General features: G+C 40.5%; 1 protein-coding gene across 1 annotated transcript in view; it reads right to left on the bottom strand.

The window, feature by feature from the left end:
- Positions 1-14831, bottom strand: part of col6a4a (collagen, type VI, alpha 4a) — a 50487-nt gene that overhangs the window by 11888 nt on the left and 23768 nt on the right. Inside the window, exons 20-32 of the mRNA XM_080754597.1 lie at positions 12510-12575; positions 12342-12395; positions 11071-11106; positions 10735-10797; positions 7612-7674; positions 6643-6705; positions 5915-5977; positions 5105-5155; positions 4115-4150; positions 2646-2708; positions 2353-2415; positions 1196-1231; positions 1049-1091 (exon numbers count right to left, since the gene is read on the bottom strand). Coding sequence (XP_080610723.1) covers positions 1049-1091; positions 1196-1231; positions 2353-2415; positions 2646-2708; positions 4115-4150; positions 5105-5155; positions 5915-5977; positions 6643-6705; positions 7612-7674; positions 10735-10797; positions 11071-11106; positions 12342-12395; positions 12510-12575 — 700 coding nt within the window. The remainder of the gene's footprint in view (positions 1-1048; positions 1092-1195; positions 1232-2352; positions 2416-2645; positions 2709-4114; positions 4151-5104; positions 5156-5914; positions 5978-6642; positions 6706-7611; positions 7675-10734; positions 10798-11070; positions 11107-12341; positions 12396-12509; positions 12576-14831) is intronic.

Raw genomic sequence — 14831 nt, 5'->3', positions numbered from 1 at the left:
AGCTTGTATATCTGCTATTTTTCAATGGTGTAAGCTGGTTGCACACTGCTGCGTTTTTCGTTGCGAAATGCGTTTTTCAGGGCAAGGAGAGAGAGAGAGATAGAGAGAGCAAGGGACCGAGTGGTGCGCGAAACGGGCGGCAGTGTGCAAACGTGATTGACATAACGTGACGTTGATTTTTTTATTTGCGTGCTCCGAAATTCACTCCGATATTCGGCCCGAAAAACGCAGCAGTGTGCAACCACCTTAAGGCATAAAATAGTGGTTAAAGGGGTTAGAATCTAGCGCGACTCGGGCGCGTTCCAGGTATTTGAGAGTTAAATGAAAAATGTGAAAATAGTTGATCTAAAAGCTAGTTGTGAGCTTGTATGTGCAATTTTCACTCTCTATCTACAGTATATATTCACTAGGAGTGAGAGAGTGAGCGAGTCACCAGTGCATTTTGAGAACCACACGACTGATCAACATGTCATATTGCTAAGATCAGGGATATCCATATATGGGCATAAAAGGGAAACAGACAGACACACAGACAGATATGAGATTTGTGGATTTATAGATACAAATAACTTCCCACTTGGCACTCCACTCCATTGCACACGCCAAGTTTGAAGTCCATTGTTTATTCTGTTCTCGAGATATGTGGGGGAAAGACAGACAGATAGAAACGTGTTGTACTTACAGTGCAGTCCTGAGCGGCAGAATTAAGAAACTTACCATGGGAGCATGCTGGTTGGGGGAGAAAACATCATCAGTTAGATCCAAAATAGAAATGTCGAAGATTTCATCAGAGAATTATGGTATACCGGTACTGTATAGTTTTCAAATCATCACAGTGCAACAATAAGATTGGTTACAGAGCCAATTATGTGTCCTCAAAAGCATGTTTGAGGACTGCGGATGTTTTTTCTGTGGGGACTGCGGATGTAAATTAGCATCATAGGTATATACAATCTGGTATATTAACAGTACGTTGCATTGTTATGTGATGTTCATTGATATGCAGTGTCCCATTCCAAATAAACAATAACAATAATAAGTAAATAACACTTACCACAGTTGTCTCGGATGTAGGTTATTAACTGGCATTCCTAAGGAAAACCACACAGAGAAAAAATAAAGTAAATGTCATGCTGCTGTTTCATAACAGATCACTGGTCCCAGAATTCTGTGTAATAATTATAAAATCACTTACAGTCTTGTCTCTTACTCCTGCAGGGCCTCTAAGACCCTGAGTGGACAGAGAGAATAGGCAGTTTTTACAATATGCATTTGGAACAATCGCGGTGGAAAAAGTACTCACATTTGTTACTTATAGTAAAAGAATCAATAGTGCAATGTAGAAACTCTGTTACAAGTCCCGAATTCAAAAAAGTACAAAAGTAATGTAGAAAGTACTCTTTATGCAGAATGTCGAAGTATAAAAATCTTTTGAAAATAGCCGATCTACTACAAGCTCACAATGCTTCGCGATGCAAATGGCAAAAATGTATATGGAGATGAAGTGCTTAATCTATGTTTTGTAATCCAAATCTACAAAGTACTATAATTAGTAACTAAAGTTTTCAAACAATAAGTAGTGAAGAAAGTACAATATTTGTATCCGAGATGTAGTAGAGTAAAAGTAAAAGTATTGGAAACTGTTATTACTCAAGTAAAGTACAAATACCTCATAATTGTACTTAAGTACTTAACCCATTTAGGCCTGAACACATTATGACGCAATATTTTATGCTTTAACTATTCAAAAAATAGCACCGAGTGCCGCGCTGCGAGCTTGTAGATCTGCTATTTTTGAAAAAGTCATGAAAATGTGTGCAAATCTTTGAATATATGTATTTTTCAAAGCGAACGTTTGTAACTCAAATTTTGCTTCTGGGTGGTCCCTGGAACTACATATTTTGAGATGGGGGTCCGTGGCCAAATAAATATCATTTTGGGGGTCCTTCACATGAAAAGGTTTGAGCACCACTGACATAGTAGTCTCTCAAGGACAGACTAACTGAGCTCCAGTTAAGTGAAAAGGACCTTTTTCTTTGACGATGGCTGGCCAGATTGTTGACATACAAACATCGGTTTTTCAAAAAATCTTAGAAGGATTCAAAAGACACTTATAGAATCGGGTCAAAATTCTAATTTTCACGATCTTTCAAAAATAGCAGATCTACAAGTTCGCAGCGCGGCACTCGGTGCCGCGCTGTGAGCTTGTATATCTGCTATTTTTCAATAGTTAAAGCATAAAATATCGCGTCATAATGTGTTCAGGCCTAAATGCACCACAACCATCATCATGATTCTGCTAAGTAAAGTGAACGTGTGGAAGCATTATGTTTGGTAGGACTTCATACTAACCGGATGTCCTGGATATCCGATGTCTCCAGACACACCTGATTCCCCTGGGTGGCCTGCATACCCCTGCATCAGTCCAGACAGTAAACAACACGGAAATAATAATATAGTAGGAAATACTGTCACACATGAACATGCACGCACGTACACACACGTACACACACACTCTTAACACCATCACAACTAAACAGCAAATATCTCAGGTAGATAAAACATTTTCACAAATGAATTAGCCTTAATTACAGTATTGTGACTAGTGATTAGTTCGGTGCAGTTTGGTAACAGATATAACGTACATTTCTACCCCGGGTTCCATTGGGGCCTGGCTTTCCTTCGAGTCCTTGTTGCCCATCTTCACCCTGGAGACAATTAAGATAAAGATGCCATTACAAGAAAATGTATTACTTACATAAATACAAAGTTGCTAATAAGTATAGTCAGACAATCCATGTATTTTGGCCAGTGAGGTCTATTTTGTTTGACTTTTGGTGGTGCACATTCACTCTGGGACATTCAACAATTCTCCAATATTGATATACCTTTCAGGGCTTCTGTAATGACCGCTCTCATGTGGTTGTGTGTGTGGTTTTGTTTTGATCCAATGATGTTATTTTCTGTTCTGTTTTAGAAGGAGGTGGCCGACCTGCCAGTGGCATGTCCAGAGGATGAGAGTCATGAGACACATCTGCCTCCAATCACGCCCTGGAGCCTAATTTAATGTCCAGCTGCAGTGGCGTTTTTGTTTTCTATTGAAACAGAGGCTGGTTGTTTTAGCCAATCACAGTCTACGGCAGCCAACCGTCCTACTCTCTCGTCTCGTGTCAGCACTGTGTCGGCACTGGCAGTGCACTTGCAGAGAGAGAGAGCCATTGATGACATAGTATGTTTATATTACTGCATTGCCTATATCAAATAGGCAATTCACAATAACGCAGCAGCTTGGTGTGTGGAGGAACACTGAGCTATGGTTATCAGGTGAATGAAATCATGATTTATCATAATTTCAGAATAATCTATTGTTAATTACATCTTAAATATGAGCTTGGATATGCTCTAAAAGTATATTTTTCATTTGATGTCTTTAAGCAGGGACAGAGTTTGTGTTTGGATGCTTGGGTTTATTCTGTACACACACTTTCACACTCATTACACTACTGACTGATGACTCAATACGTCACCTTGTATATTATGTATAGTCTCTTATTTTGTCAAATAAATTACTTTAATTCATGACAATAATGGGAGAACACACACAAAGGATCATTTAGAGCCAGTTCATGACACCTCAGATGCTGTGAAATCACACATTCATAGTGGACATTGGCTCTAATATACTGTGTAGACCTTTGTTCCAGAAACATCACGGGACCTTGAATTGCTTGCTTTCGGAAGATATCATTGCCAAACCTACAATCGTCTTTGCATTCCAGTGCATCCCTACGGTCTGTGTTGAGAATACTGTAAGGTTCGGATCTAAAACGATTACCCCAACACTAAATCTGCCTTTGTTTTCTATGACCTCAGCCTGACTGTATCATTTGGCATTCAAACAAAACATGCACTGCATCATTGCTTAAATACATTCAAACCTCACTTTAGTATATAATATTCAATATTAGATAATGTGTAGACTATACAGAGTATGAACATGCGTTACTTTTCCAGCGGGAAACTCAGTAAACATCCCTGCATAACTTCAGGCTATGATGACAGGCAAAGTTTCTCATCTTTTAATTTCTTACTTAATGAAAATTAATGAACTCACTTTAAGACCAGGATAACCAGGGAAACCAATCTCTCCCTAGGAGGAAAGAAAACAAAAACATAGTCATTATTACAGAAACTAAAAGCTAATTCTAATTAAATGTTACAATCAGCACAGTATATCATATAGACAGTGATTAATCTCCGAGTAGCGGAAGTGGAAAATATGTAATTTAATTAAGATAAATCCCTATATAGCAAGAATGAAGTAAATCTTGATATTTTCACACTTGACTTTTAGGCAGAATTATTCTTTTAGCACTAGAAATCAGGGCAGCCAATATCGGAAAAAGATATTTCCCCCCAAAATGTGAGCAGAATTATTAGTCCCAATAAGAACATTATTTTACTGCAGTTCTTTGTCTCTCTGTTAATCTATCTCAGCTGCTGTCAGCTCGCCAAAGCCTTTCCAACTATGTTCCTGAATAACAGATCCAGTGCCTGAGCACGTATTGCACATAGCTAAAGGAAATTAAACTTTCACAGTTCATAATACCCAATAAATGATGCAGCCCTATATTAGAGCAGTGATTCTCAACCTTTTCAGGCTGTGACCCCCAAAATAATCATATTTGAACTGGGGACCCCCCCCCTGGGGACCCCCCCCCCCCCCCACTCCCACCCAGACGAGCACTTGGAGTTGTAAGACTTGAGGCATTACATGTTTTTAACACAGTTCTATTTTGAAAATAGCAGATCTACATGCGACGTTGTGAGCATGTAATATTTGACAATATGGCCAATGTTAATTCTTTTATTTTACAGATATTTAAAGGGTCTTAAAAGTCCGTAAATTGTCACTTTAGAAATGTGCAGGTACCCTCTATACACTTATACTGTATGTTGGTTTGTATTTGTATACTGTTGAGTGAGAAAACAATGTTTCACATTAAGCTCACATCATCTGGGGACCCCCCCAAAATAATTTGGGGTCCCGACCCACAGGTTGAGAACCACTGTCTTAGAATACTTGTTAAGATGAAGGACTTACCTTTGCTCCCTGCCGCCCAGCGGGTCCATGGCCATCTCTGCCATCCAGACCCTGACAACACAGAACACATAGTTGCACTTTACAGTTTAGTCCAGAGCGATTTACAATAGCAAGGTAATAAATACATAAATACATCAAATGCATAGAAATAATAATCTAAGAAGAAAATATAGGTAGACCAAGCACCTATTCAGTAACATAAATAAATAAATCGTTATAAAAATACAAATAAATAAAATAAAGAAAACTATTACGGCGTATGGTCATTGAGGGTAGGCAGTGCTACGGTAAGTGCTATGGGCTAAGGTGTAGTCTCAAGAGGTGAACCTTTAGACCACGGCAGAAGCTAGGGAGCGAGTCTGCAGTTCTAACTGCAACAGGGAGTTTATTCCACAATTTGAGGGCCAGGAGGGCAAAGAGTCTAGGACGAGTGGAACGATGTGCTTTTAGTGAGGGTACTGTCATAATCCCTGTGTTAGCTGTTCTGAGTTGCAGAGAGTAACATGCAAGTAGGAGCAAAACAGAAAATATCAAATGCACAGAATGGACAGATGCACAAGTATTCACATGCACATTCTATACTATACACGTACTACACTATACTATACATTCCATACTAAACACAAACACATGAGCACAAGCACAAACTCAACAAGGTGCGAATAAACAGTTCCAGGACCTGATTTGTGTCTTTGACCCATGGCTTAAGAAATGCTGCACAGAAGGGTATACACAAACAATCACAAGCAGACACATGCTCATGCACACCATGCCTATTCTACATACAGAGCACAAGCCCCGACATCTTACCGGCATTCCCCTGGGGCCCTCTGTTCCTGGCACTCCCTTTAACCCTGGATCACCAGCTTGACCCTGCACAAATGCAACATGATTTTCTAATAATGATTTATGCATTAAGACCATCTATCTTATTAAAGGTCCATATAGGTGCTCTGGCATGTTTAGCTTATATGGCTCACAGTGTGCAGTACATGACCGCATTTTCCAAAGCATACAGTTTGTTTGGTCTTTGAGGAAGTCAATGTTTTATATGGGTACAAAATTACCCCACACTAAATTGTATCTCACAGATTTGGTTTGGTTATCGATAATGTTTTAATTGCATTTTAAAGTGCAAATTGGTTTCAAAAGTCTAGAGAAAATAGTCTAGAAGATGTTATTTAGATACGTTTCATAGCATTTTAATTACTTATGAATGTAAAAAAATGTAAACCAGGGGTCTTCAACAGGGGGTTAGGGACCCCTAGGGGGTCCTCAGAGTTACTACAGGGGGGCCACCAAATCTTTGTTTTTACATTAACCAGTTGAACCGATACATCTCTTTGCCAAATAATAGCCGATCTACAAGCTTGTAGATCTGCTATTTTTTGCCAAATGTTCTGCCCCAGGATAATAGATAGTGGGGATATTTTGATTATCGCAATAATATCGTAAATCGCAATTTCCTTGGTCAAAATAATCGTGACGTGACATTTTCACATCGTCCCATCCCTAGTGGTGGAAGTGATGTCACACACCTTCTGTCCATTAGCTCCATGGCGGCCTGCCTGTCCCGCACCTCCTGCTGTTCCAGGGCCACCCTGCAAGAAGAGAGTCACATTCTGTAACACCACAGGGCCAGGCAGTGGTGGGGAAAGTACTCACATTTTGTAAGTAAGCCTTGCCGAGCCATGAGGCCCATAGGGCAGGAGCCTATTCCCGTTTCTGTAGCGTGAGCAGGGACGTGCTGGGCCCCTGATTCAGCCCGGGAAAAAGAGTTGTAGAGGACCTCATTGTGCGCTATAGAGACATATCTCTCTCTATAGCGTTGCTGCTACTCAAAGATTTGCCATTTCAGATCATGACAAGTGACAAGCCAGTGGGGCCAATTACATGAGTTATATTTCGTCATTGTCGGGTGGAAACCTTGTATGTCCAAAACCATTTAAAACATTATTTAAACTAGTGAAAACAGCCGATCTACGTTGTGTGCTTGTAGATCTGCTGTTTTCACTACTTTTGTGCGACAGCCTTGTCTGATGAAGCATGGCTTTGCTTTGCAAAAAATGTACAAATTTGAAACTTGGAGATACAAGGTTTCTGCCCGACAGTGATGATTTACATGGTTGGCCGCCCAGCCCCCAAAATGGAACGAAGGCCGACATTTTATTTAATCTTTTCTCCTAATGGCCGGCCTGGACTGGCCGGGAATGAACCGGCCGTTCGGGATTTGTCCCGCTTTTCCTAATGGCCAGCACGTCCCTGAGCGTGAGGCAGCTTGATGCACAAGTACACCCCCTGGACATGACGCTAGTATGTCGCAGGGACTTACCCCCAATCCAACCCTTGTACAAAAGTATTGGCATCAAAATGTACCCAAAGTACCAAAAGTAGAACAACACATTCTTTCAGTGTAAGCAAAAACAATTAAGATCCATTTCTTGGCTAATTCATGTAGAGTCAGTTATTTCACACTTGATAAAGATGAAAGGGCATACTGTACCAACCTGAGGTCCAGGCAAACCAGATGGTCCAGGCAAACCAGGCGGGCCTCTTACTCCTCTGGCTCCCTGTGGATAAAGTGTGGTACAATACGGTGATCTCATACAGGTTATAACTCTGGGAAAATTACATTTCACCACGTTTTACCAAGCATTGTTCATGACGTGGTGAAACACATTATAGTGCTACACATTTATTAAAGTTTTTCAATATGAATGCAAACAATGTCATACAGTATGCTAAATGTCATATATAATTGGTCACTAAATAGAGCTGCTGTAAAGAGGGGTTGAATGGGGAGGTCGCAGAGGGACTCATGGCTGTGAGGGCCTCACACCAGGCAACATTTTTGTCTTTCTTGAACATGGCTTGTCTGTATGTATTTATGTCTGTCCCCGCAAAAGTAAACAATGACAACTCATTTGCATCTACAGTATGTGCATGACATTATGAAACAGAAGCCTTAACCGCTTGAACTCATATATTCTGGAGGGAACGTAAGCCAATGTTAATTCCTTGTGGCAATGATGTTTGTATAGTCCAGGAGTTTAAATGACAGTGGCCCCTATATCTGTCCAAATTGACTTTAAAATAATAAAGTACTGAGAACACGCAGCTAAACCACATCAACCAGCTGATCAGTCAGTCTATGAAAGTAATATAAACTATGAGTTTCAAAATGTTAGTTTCCAAAAGATTATTTTATAAGCTAAACTAAGATTTTGACAAAGACAATGGGCCCGGTTCATCAATCTGGTCGTAAATATAGTGTAAATAAAGTGACTAAATCTGGCTTATGTTTCTGTCTTACCTTCAAAATCCCTTCAAAATCCCAGACAAAAAAACATCTGACCCCTAACTTGGTAATTGTCCTAAATGCCGGTAAATATGGATGTAATTTGGCCGTAAAGTGCTGTGTAAAGTGATGAATCGGGCCCAATGATCATGAATCACGGATCAAGAATGTCTAAAGCTCTATTCACATGGGAATAGTTTTATCTAGGGATCTCTAGTAATCCTACACTTAGAATGAGCCATGTGCAGTGTGTTCGTGTGACCAAAAATGCAATTACCCGTACCAAGTCAAACTTGGCACAAATATAAGTTATGGGTCTGGACTTTGAACAGGCTAGAGGTTACTTTTCATGCTTACAAGTGTCCTCCTAAAATGTTTAAACCTTGATTAAACAGTCAGACTTTGCCCCAGATGTTGGCCACTAGGACGCCCACCCATAGCGCCCACCCAGCACCCTACTGAGCATTTTGTGGACAAACAACCTACACCAGGCACATATACATCAAAGGGGGCTTGAGCCCCTGCCCTTTTATCCGTCTGTATAAAGTGCCCTCTCCACATGCAAAGGCCTCCTTTCCATGCCATACCTGAAGGCAGCATTCAAGAAAATTACCTTGTCCAAACTCTTATGTTGAAAGAATTGCCCTCTCTGTGTAGAAATACATGCCATATGCCACATCGCCAATATTGACTTGATTATGCTTAGTTCAGTGTGGTATCAAGCGCTGTGATGCGTTGTAAGCTTGGAGGTCTGCTATTTTTGATATTTTCACCAAAAGGCCCCTTTAGACATTTGAGCCCCTGCCTTTCTAACATTCTCTGCAGGTCCCGGACCTAAACAGCAAAAGGAGCTAATGTGCAGGCGCCACCTGAGGGTGATGGGGACCGCTGGGAGGACCGTCAGGTGGTCAGAGGTCTGGGTGGGGCCATCTAAGGTGTCGACTGTCGAGGGGCCAAACGCCCGATGGGTGCTCTTCTAGTTCCCAATAATTGCAAAGGTCAACTTGGATCCTTAATCCTGTGTGAACAGGTCTATACTATGTGAAGAAAAGAATTCCAGTGCAAATTTCCCACAATATTTCAGCAAACCTGCGTAAAGTGTAAATCCTTTTCCTGCCTCTTTCCCACTTCCCAGACAAGAATTATGGAAGCTCAATTGGAAATGGTAAAGGCAAGCTTTGACAGCATTTTGACAGAAATAGAAATAAAAATGTATTTATTGGGACGTTTTTGTTTAAAGACCTTCATCAGGTTGATGTGAACAAATGGAACCAAATCTGGGAGATTGGGGTGATTCTGTCACATACTGTACATTTATAAATGAATGTATATTGGTGTTGACCAAATGTGTGCTTGCACCAAACTCTTCCATCTCTCTCTCTCTCTCTCTCCCCTCACTCTGTGACTAACGCCGCTGCCTGCTTAACGGCAGAACAACAATGCCTCCCATTCCACCTCTGTACATTTTATACAGAACAGCGAGGCAGTATAACAGAATAACATTCCTTTCTTGAACAGGCTGTGCATAAGTGGATATTGACACAGACACACATGCTTGAACACCATAAAAATAGATCCCACATTCACAGTGATGGGAATCCCCACAGTTTAACATCTGCCTCTAGTTCCTCAGAAAAATGAGTCAAATCAGCCAACCCTGTTTTGGAAAATCTTTCAGTGCATGTGTACTGAGTTAATGTTCTGTAGGTACATGCTAAAGAGTGTAGCTAATTGTGCTAGGATCAACTGCTACTGTATTGGCTTATGAAAATAGTTTGAGTGTCCCTGAAACAAATGTTTTCCCCTTGAAAATGTTTTTGTGGTTGTAAAACCAATTATAATGTTAGGTTTCACAATGACCAAGATTTTGGGCTTTATACTTCATCACCATTAAAGCTTTGATTCATTTTTGTCTTTTTCACTTATTATTATATTTAGTCTTTCTTTCCTCTCCAATTCCCCCCCAGACCTCCCACTCTGCTGCCCGCAACCAACACACCCACACTGACACAGACACAAATGCACAAGAACACAATGAAGTCATCCCACAGTCATCTTTGGCAGAGTAGGGAATCCCTGCAGATATGCCTCCATTTCCGAAGACATTCCAACGGAACTTTTATCACCAGCCAAATACAAGTGTCAGATATCTGTGCAGTAATCCAAGTTACACTTCACAGAGACATATCTATTAATGTTTTAGGCTTTTTGAGCGGTGGAACTGCATGTGTAGGTAACTTTGTCACTTGCTTTGTCTGTAGCATGAGCTGCAATACCACTGGGTGACCAGTGGCACTGTTGGCAGGCAGTAAGTACAGCCCACCACACTGACCTGGGATCCTGAAGGCCCTTGGCTCCCTGGATCCCCCAGCACACCGCTTTCTCCTATTGGCCCCTGGAACACACACACACACACACACACACACACACACACACACACACACACACACACACACACACACACACACACACACACACACACACACACACACACACACACACACACACACACACACACACACACACACACACACACACACACACACACACACACACACACACACGGACACGGACACAAGGACGGTAAGACCCACTGCCTGAAAAGGGAACATGTAAACGTAAATGACCAGTATGAACTAAAGAGATGTATTATGACTTAATCACATACCTTGGGACCAAATGGTCCTCTTCTTCCTTTAGGACCCTACAGGGCAAGAAGACAGAGTTAGTTTGTGACCGGGCATTATGGTCTGTCAGCACGAGTGTAGCAAATGTACCAAAAGGACCAATTAGAGACAGCTTTATCGACAGTCTCGTGGAGCAGGTGAACATGACTTTGAAATGTCATTACCGACAGTCATTGCAGGTGAGAGATGGTCAGAAATCCACCGGGAGTGGGATTAAGTAAACAGTATCTAATATCTCGCTTGCGCTTGTCATAGTGTGTGCCTGGATAATGTATAAGTCTGTATGTACTGTAGTCTATGTCTGTCCCACACTTGGCTCATTGGCCATGCTTCGCGGGACGCTTAATGAAATGAACTCATAAAAGGCACCGCTCAAAAATCACCCTGAGTGTGATTTTTTCGGAACTATTAACTGCTGATATTTCTTCCATGCATCACATGTGCTATAGGACACAATAGGTAAAAGAGGATACAAAACAAAACAAAGGTGAAAGGTGGAATGCATGTATCCCCCAAGCCAAGAGGAACTCCCTATTTGGGCAAATCTATGATGTCAGTTGTCTATGGCGTATCTACTCCATTTTACAAGGTTTATCTGTATATACAGGACATTTGTGAAATAACATCTGAAATCTGAAACCCATTGAGCTGTATCACATTTTATACCTCAGCCTGGTACACATGAGGTCAATAAATTGTTCCCAAACAGCAGACATGTGACCTCTGGTCACTTATCTCAAGCAGAGCTTCAGACAGTGGCAGTAGTAGTGTGAATCAGGACAACAATAGTGTTTCCCCTTTGAAGACAGGATTTGTCGACAAAACCTGCAAATGGGGGGTTAATATCATAAGGAAAAATCGATAGATTTCCTATTATGTTCAACACAAACATTGTGACCAAGGCTTGATTTATACTTTGAGTGTGGGCATCACGCACCTTAAAGAGAAAAAAGAAATACAGGAAATTGAATCTCCAGTTGCCTATGTGTTCCTTTTCCAATTTTCCCAGAAGAATATAAAGTTATTCTTGCTAGCAGATGTTCCCATACATCTTAGCACTGTTAAGACTTACAGTAGGGCAGTGGTTCTCAAAGTGGGATTCAGGGACCCGCAGGGTTCCTTGAGGGGGTTTCAAATGGACCCTTACAGGTCCGTAACTCTCCGATTTATGGGGAATCCTTGAAATTTAAAGGTTTGAGAATCACTGACTTAGGGGGTTTAGATTCTTAAAAGTAGAGCTTTAAATTCTCACCGGGCCTCCATTAACTCCAGTTTCCCCTGGTCTGCCATCGTCCCCTGGCATTCCCTGGTGTGGGAAGAATGTGTAATTTGTTAGTAGCATGTCATAATTTCAGTAAAACTTTTTAAGGCATCTGGGTTCTACATTATCCTATTCATCGTTAACCATGATATCACCTACCGGTTGGCCTGGGTCCCCGACGTCTCCTTTAGGTCCCGGCACAGTGTTGTCCACACCCGGTTCACCCTATTGGATGACACAACAACAGGGGTCAACATGTCCGTACATGGACAAATGTATCAGTGGCAAAGACTTGGTCTTGTCCGTGGCAAATATTAGATATTAGAATGTTCTTATTTTGATCATTAGAACCAATTACTGATTGTCTAGTCTCCAGGTTCTCTTCAGAATATGTATGACACTGATTTACTATGACAACACACCACTATTGCATATTAGGAGTCCAACTAGTGGTTCTCAAATGTTTTATGTGGAAGGACCACCATAACTCTGAGAGTGTACAAATGGAACCAAATGGACCCGCAAGGGTTCATCTGGTTCCATTTGAACACTCTCAGAGTTACGGATCTGTTATGGTCATTCGGGGCTATATAGCTCTTTGTGTGTTTCTGGTAATATTATTGTCTACTCATTAAGTAAGTCTAAGGCAAAAGTTGAATTTTTACAAAAGTTTCCATCACAAGCCAACAGCGATGACCCTTGCACAACAAATATTCTTACTTTGAAGGTTTTCATTGAGGTTAAAAGACCATAGTGCTGTGGCCCAGTAAACGCATGCAAGTTGAAGCAACGCTAGTGGCTTACAGATGTGTCCCAGCTGTGTGTGACATTTTGTAAATACAAATGACCTCTCGACCTGTCACCCAATCATCAATCAGAACCAATCATATCTTGTCTAAGTGTCAACAGTTAAAATGATTTGACACACTATATCATATAACCATGTGCGTGTGTGCGCGCACGTTCTATGCTTTTCCTTTCAGATATTGACATAATGCAATAATATTAAAAATAACTTGAGTCCCAGCAGACTTATGACAGGGATAATGTAACATTAACACTCCTGCCATGCCATGTGTGAGTGAAGCACATTGTTCTTCTGCTTTGAAAAGAGAGAAGCAGCTTAGAAAGGGAAATGAAGTGTTTCTGTCGGCATACCAAAGATATCATGTAACCACATGGCTAACCACATAAAGCATGGAGGAGGGCATGGGGGTCACATGCACATATCGAGTGACAGGAGAGCAGTGGTTCAAAGTAACTAAGTACATACACTCAAGTGTTGCACTTAAGTAACATTTTGAGGTACTTCACTAACATGAGTATTTCCCTTTTTCTGTACTTTATACTTCTACTCCTCTACATTTCAGAGGCAAATATTGTACTTTCTGTACCACTGTACCACTACCACTACAAGTTACTTTTCAGATTTATATATATATATATATATATATATATATATATATACACACACACACACACATACTGCTCAAAGAAATGAACAAAACTAAATGTTCACTTAATTTATTTGAATTTATTTGAGTATAGTATACTGTAGTACTGCTCAAAGAAATCTCAAAGAATTAAGGGAACATTTTGTTCCCTTCATTTCTTTGAGCAGTCAGTATATATATATATATATATATATATATATATATATATATATATATATATATATATATATATATATATATATATATATAACAACATTATCCAATTAAGACCTAGCCAGTCTACAAGCTCACAACCAGTGTGAACTGGTAGATTCAAGTAAAAGGAAATGTTTTTTGTGTGTCTGTGCTATGAAAGTTTTACTTTACTTTGGCACTTTAAATATATTTTGATGCCAAAACTAGAGAGACGAGAGAGATGAAGGGGGAAAAGAAAAAAGACAAGGAGGGGGATGACAGTCTGTGAGAGACATGGAGGAAGACAAAGAAATAATGAAACACAGAAACATAGAAAGAAGCAGAGTGTACAAGAGTAGCTATGCCCCATTTGTGGGGCACGGTGTACTAATACTGTACAGCAGCGATACTCAAACTCCGGCCCGCGGGCCACTTCCGGCCGCTGAGCAATTTTGACTGGCCCACCAGCTTAATGTCCTCGAAGTCACGCATCCAACAAGCTGAGCAGATTGGACTTTCCGTTCCAGAGATAATGGCCAAAACATCTTGAAAGCGACCATTGAAATCGCAGATATTTATTTTCTTTTTTTACCAGTGGCTCTGCCTGACCAATTAGCATACCCAAAATAACATTGTATGCCTGCAAATTAAATGAAAGAGAGATGTAGTGTAGCTCTACTTAACAACTCCATCATTAGCCATTTGGTAGCTAAAAAGTCTGGGAATCTATTTTAAGTATTGTTTGATTTTATTTTCCTTAGCCATAACTAAATCTGTTTTCACAAGTTTATTTTCTGTAAAAAGCCATTTGTGTTGAATGTGGGCCAAGTCATAAATAACATTGTGAAGCAAT

The sequence above is a fragment of the Nannobrachium achirus genome, assembly GCF_963921795.1.
Source record: "Nannobrachium achirus genome assembly, chromosome: 2".
NCBI classification, from domain to species: Eukaryota; Metazoa; Chordata; class Actinopteri; order Myctophiformes; family Myctophidae; genus Nannobrachium; species Nannobrachium achirus.
This window is presented reverse-complemented; position numbering and strand designations above follow the sequence as displayed.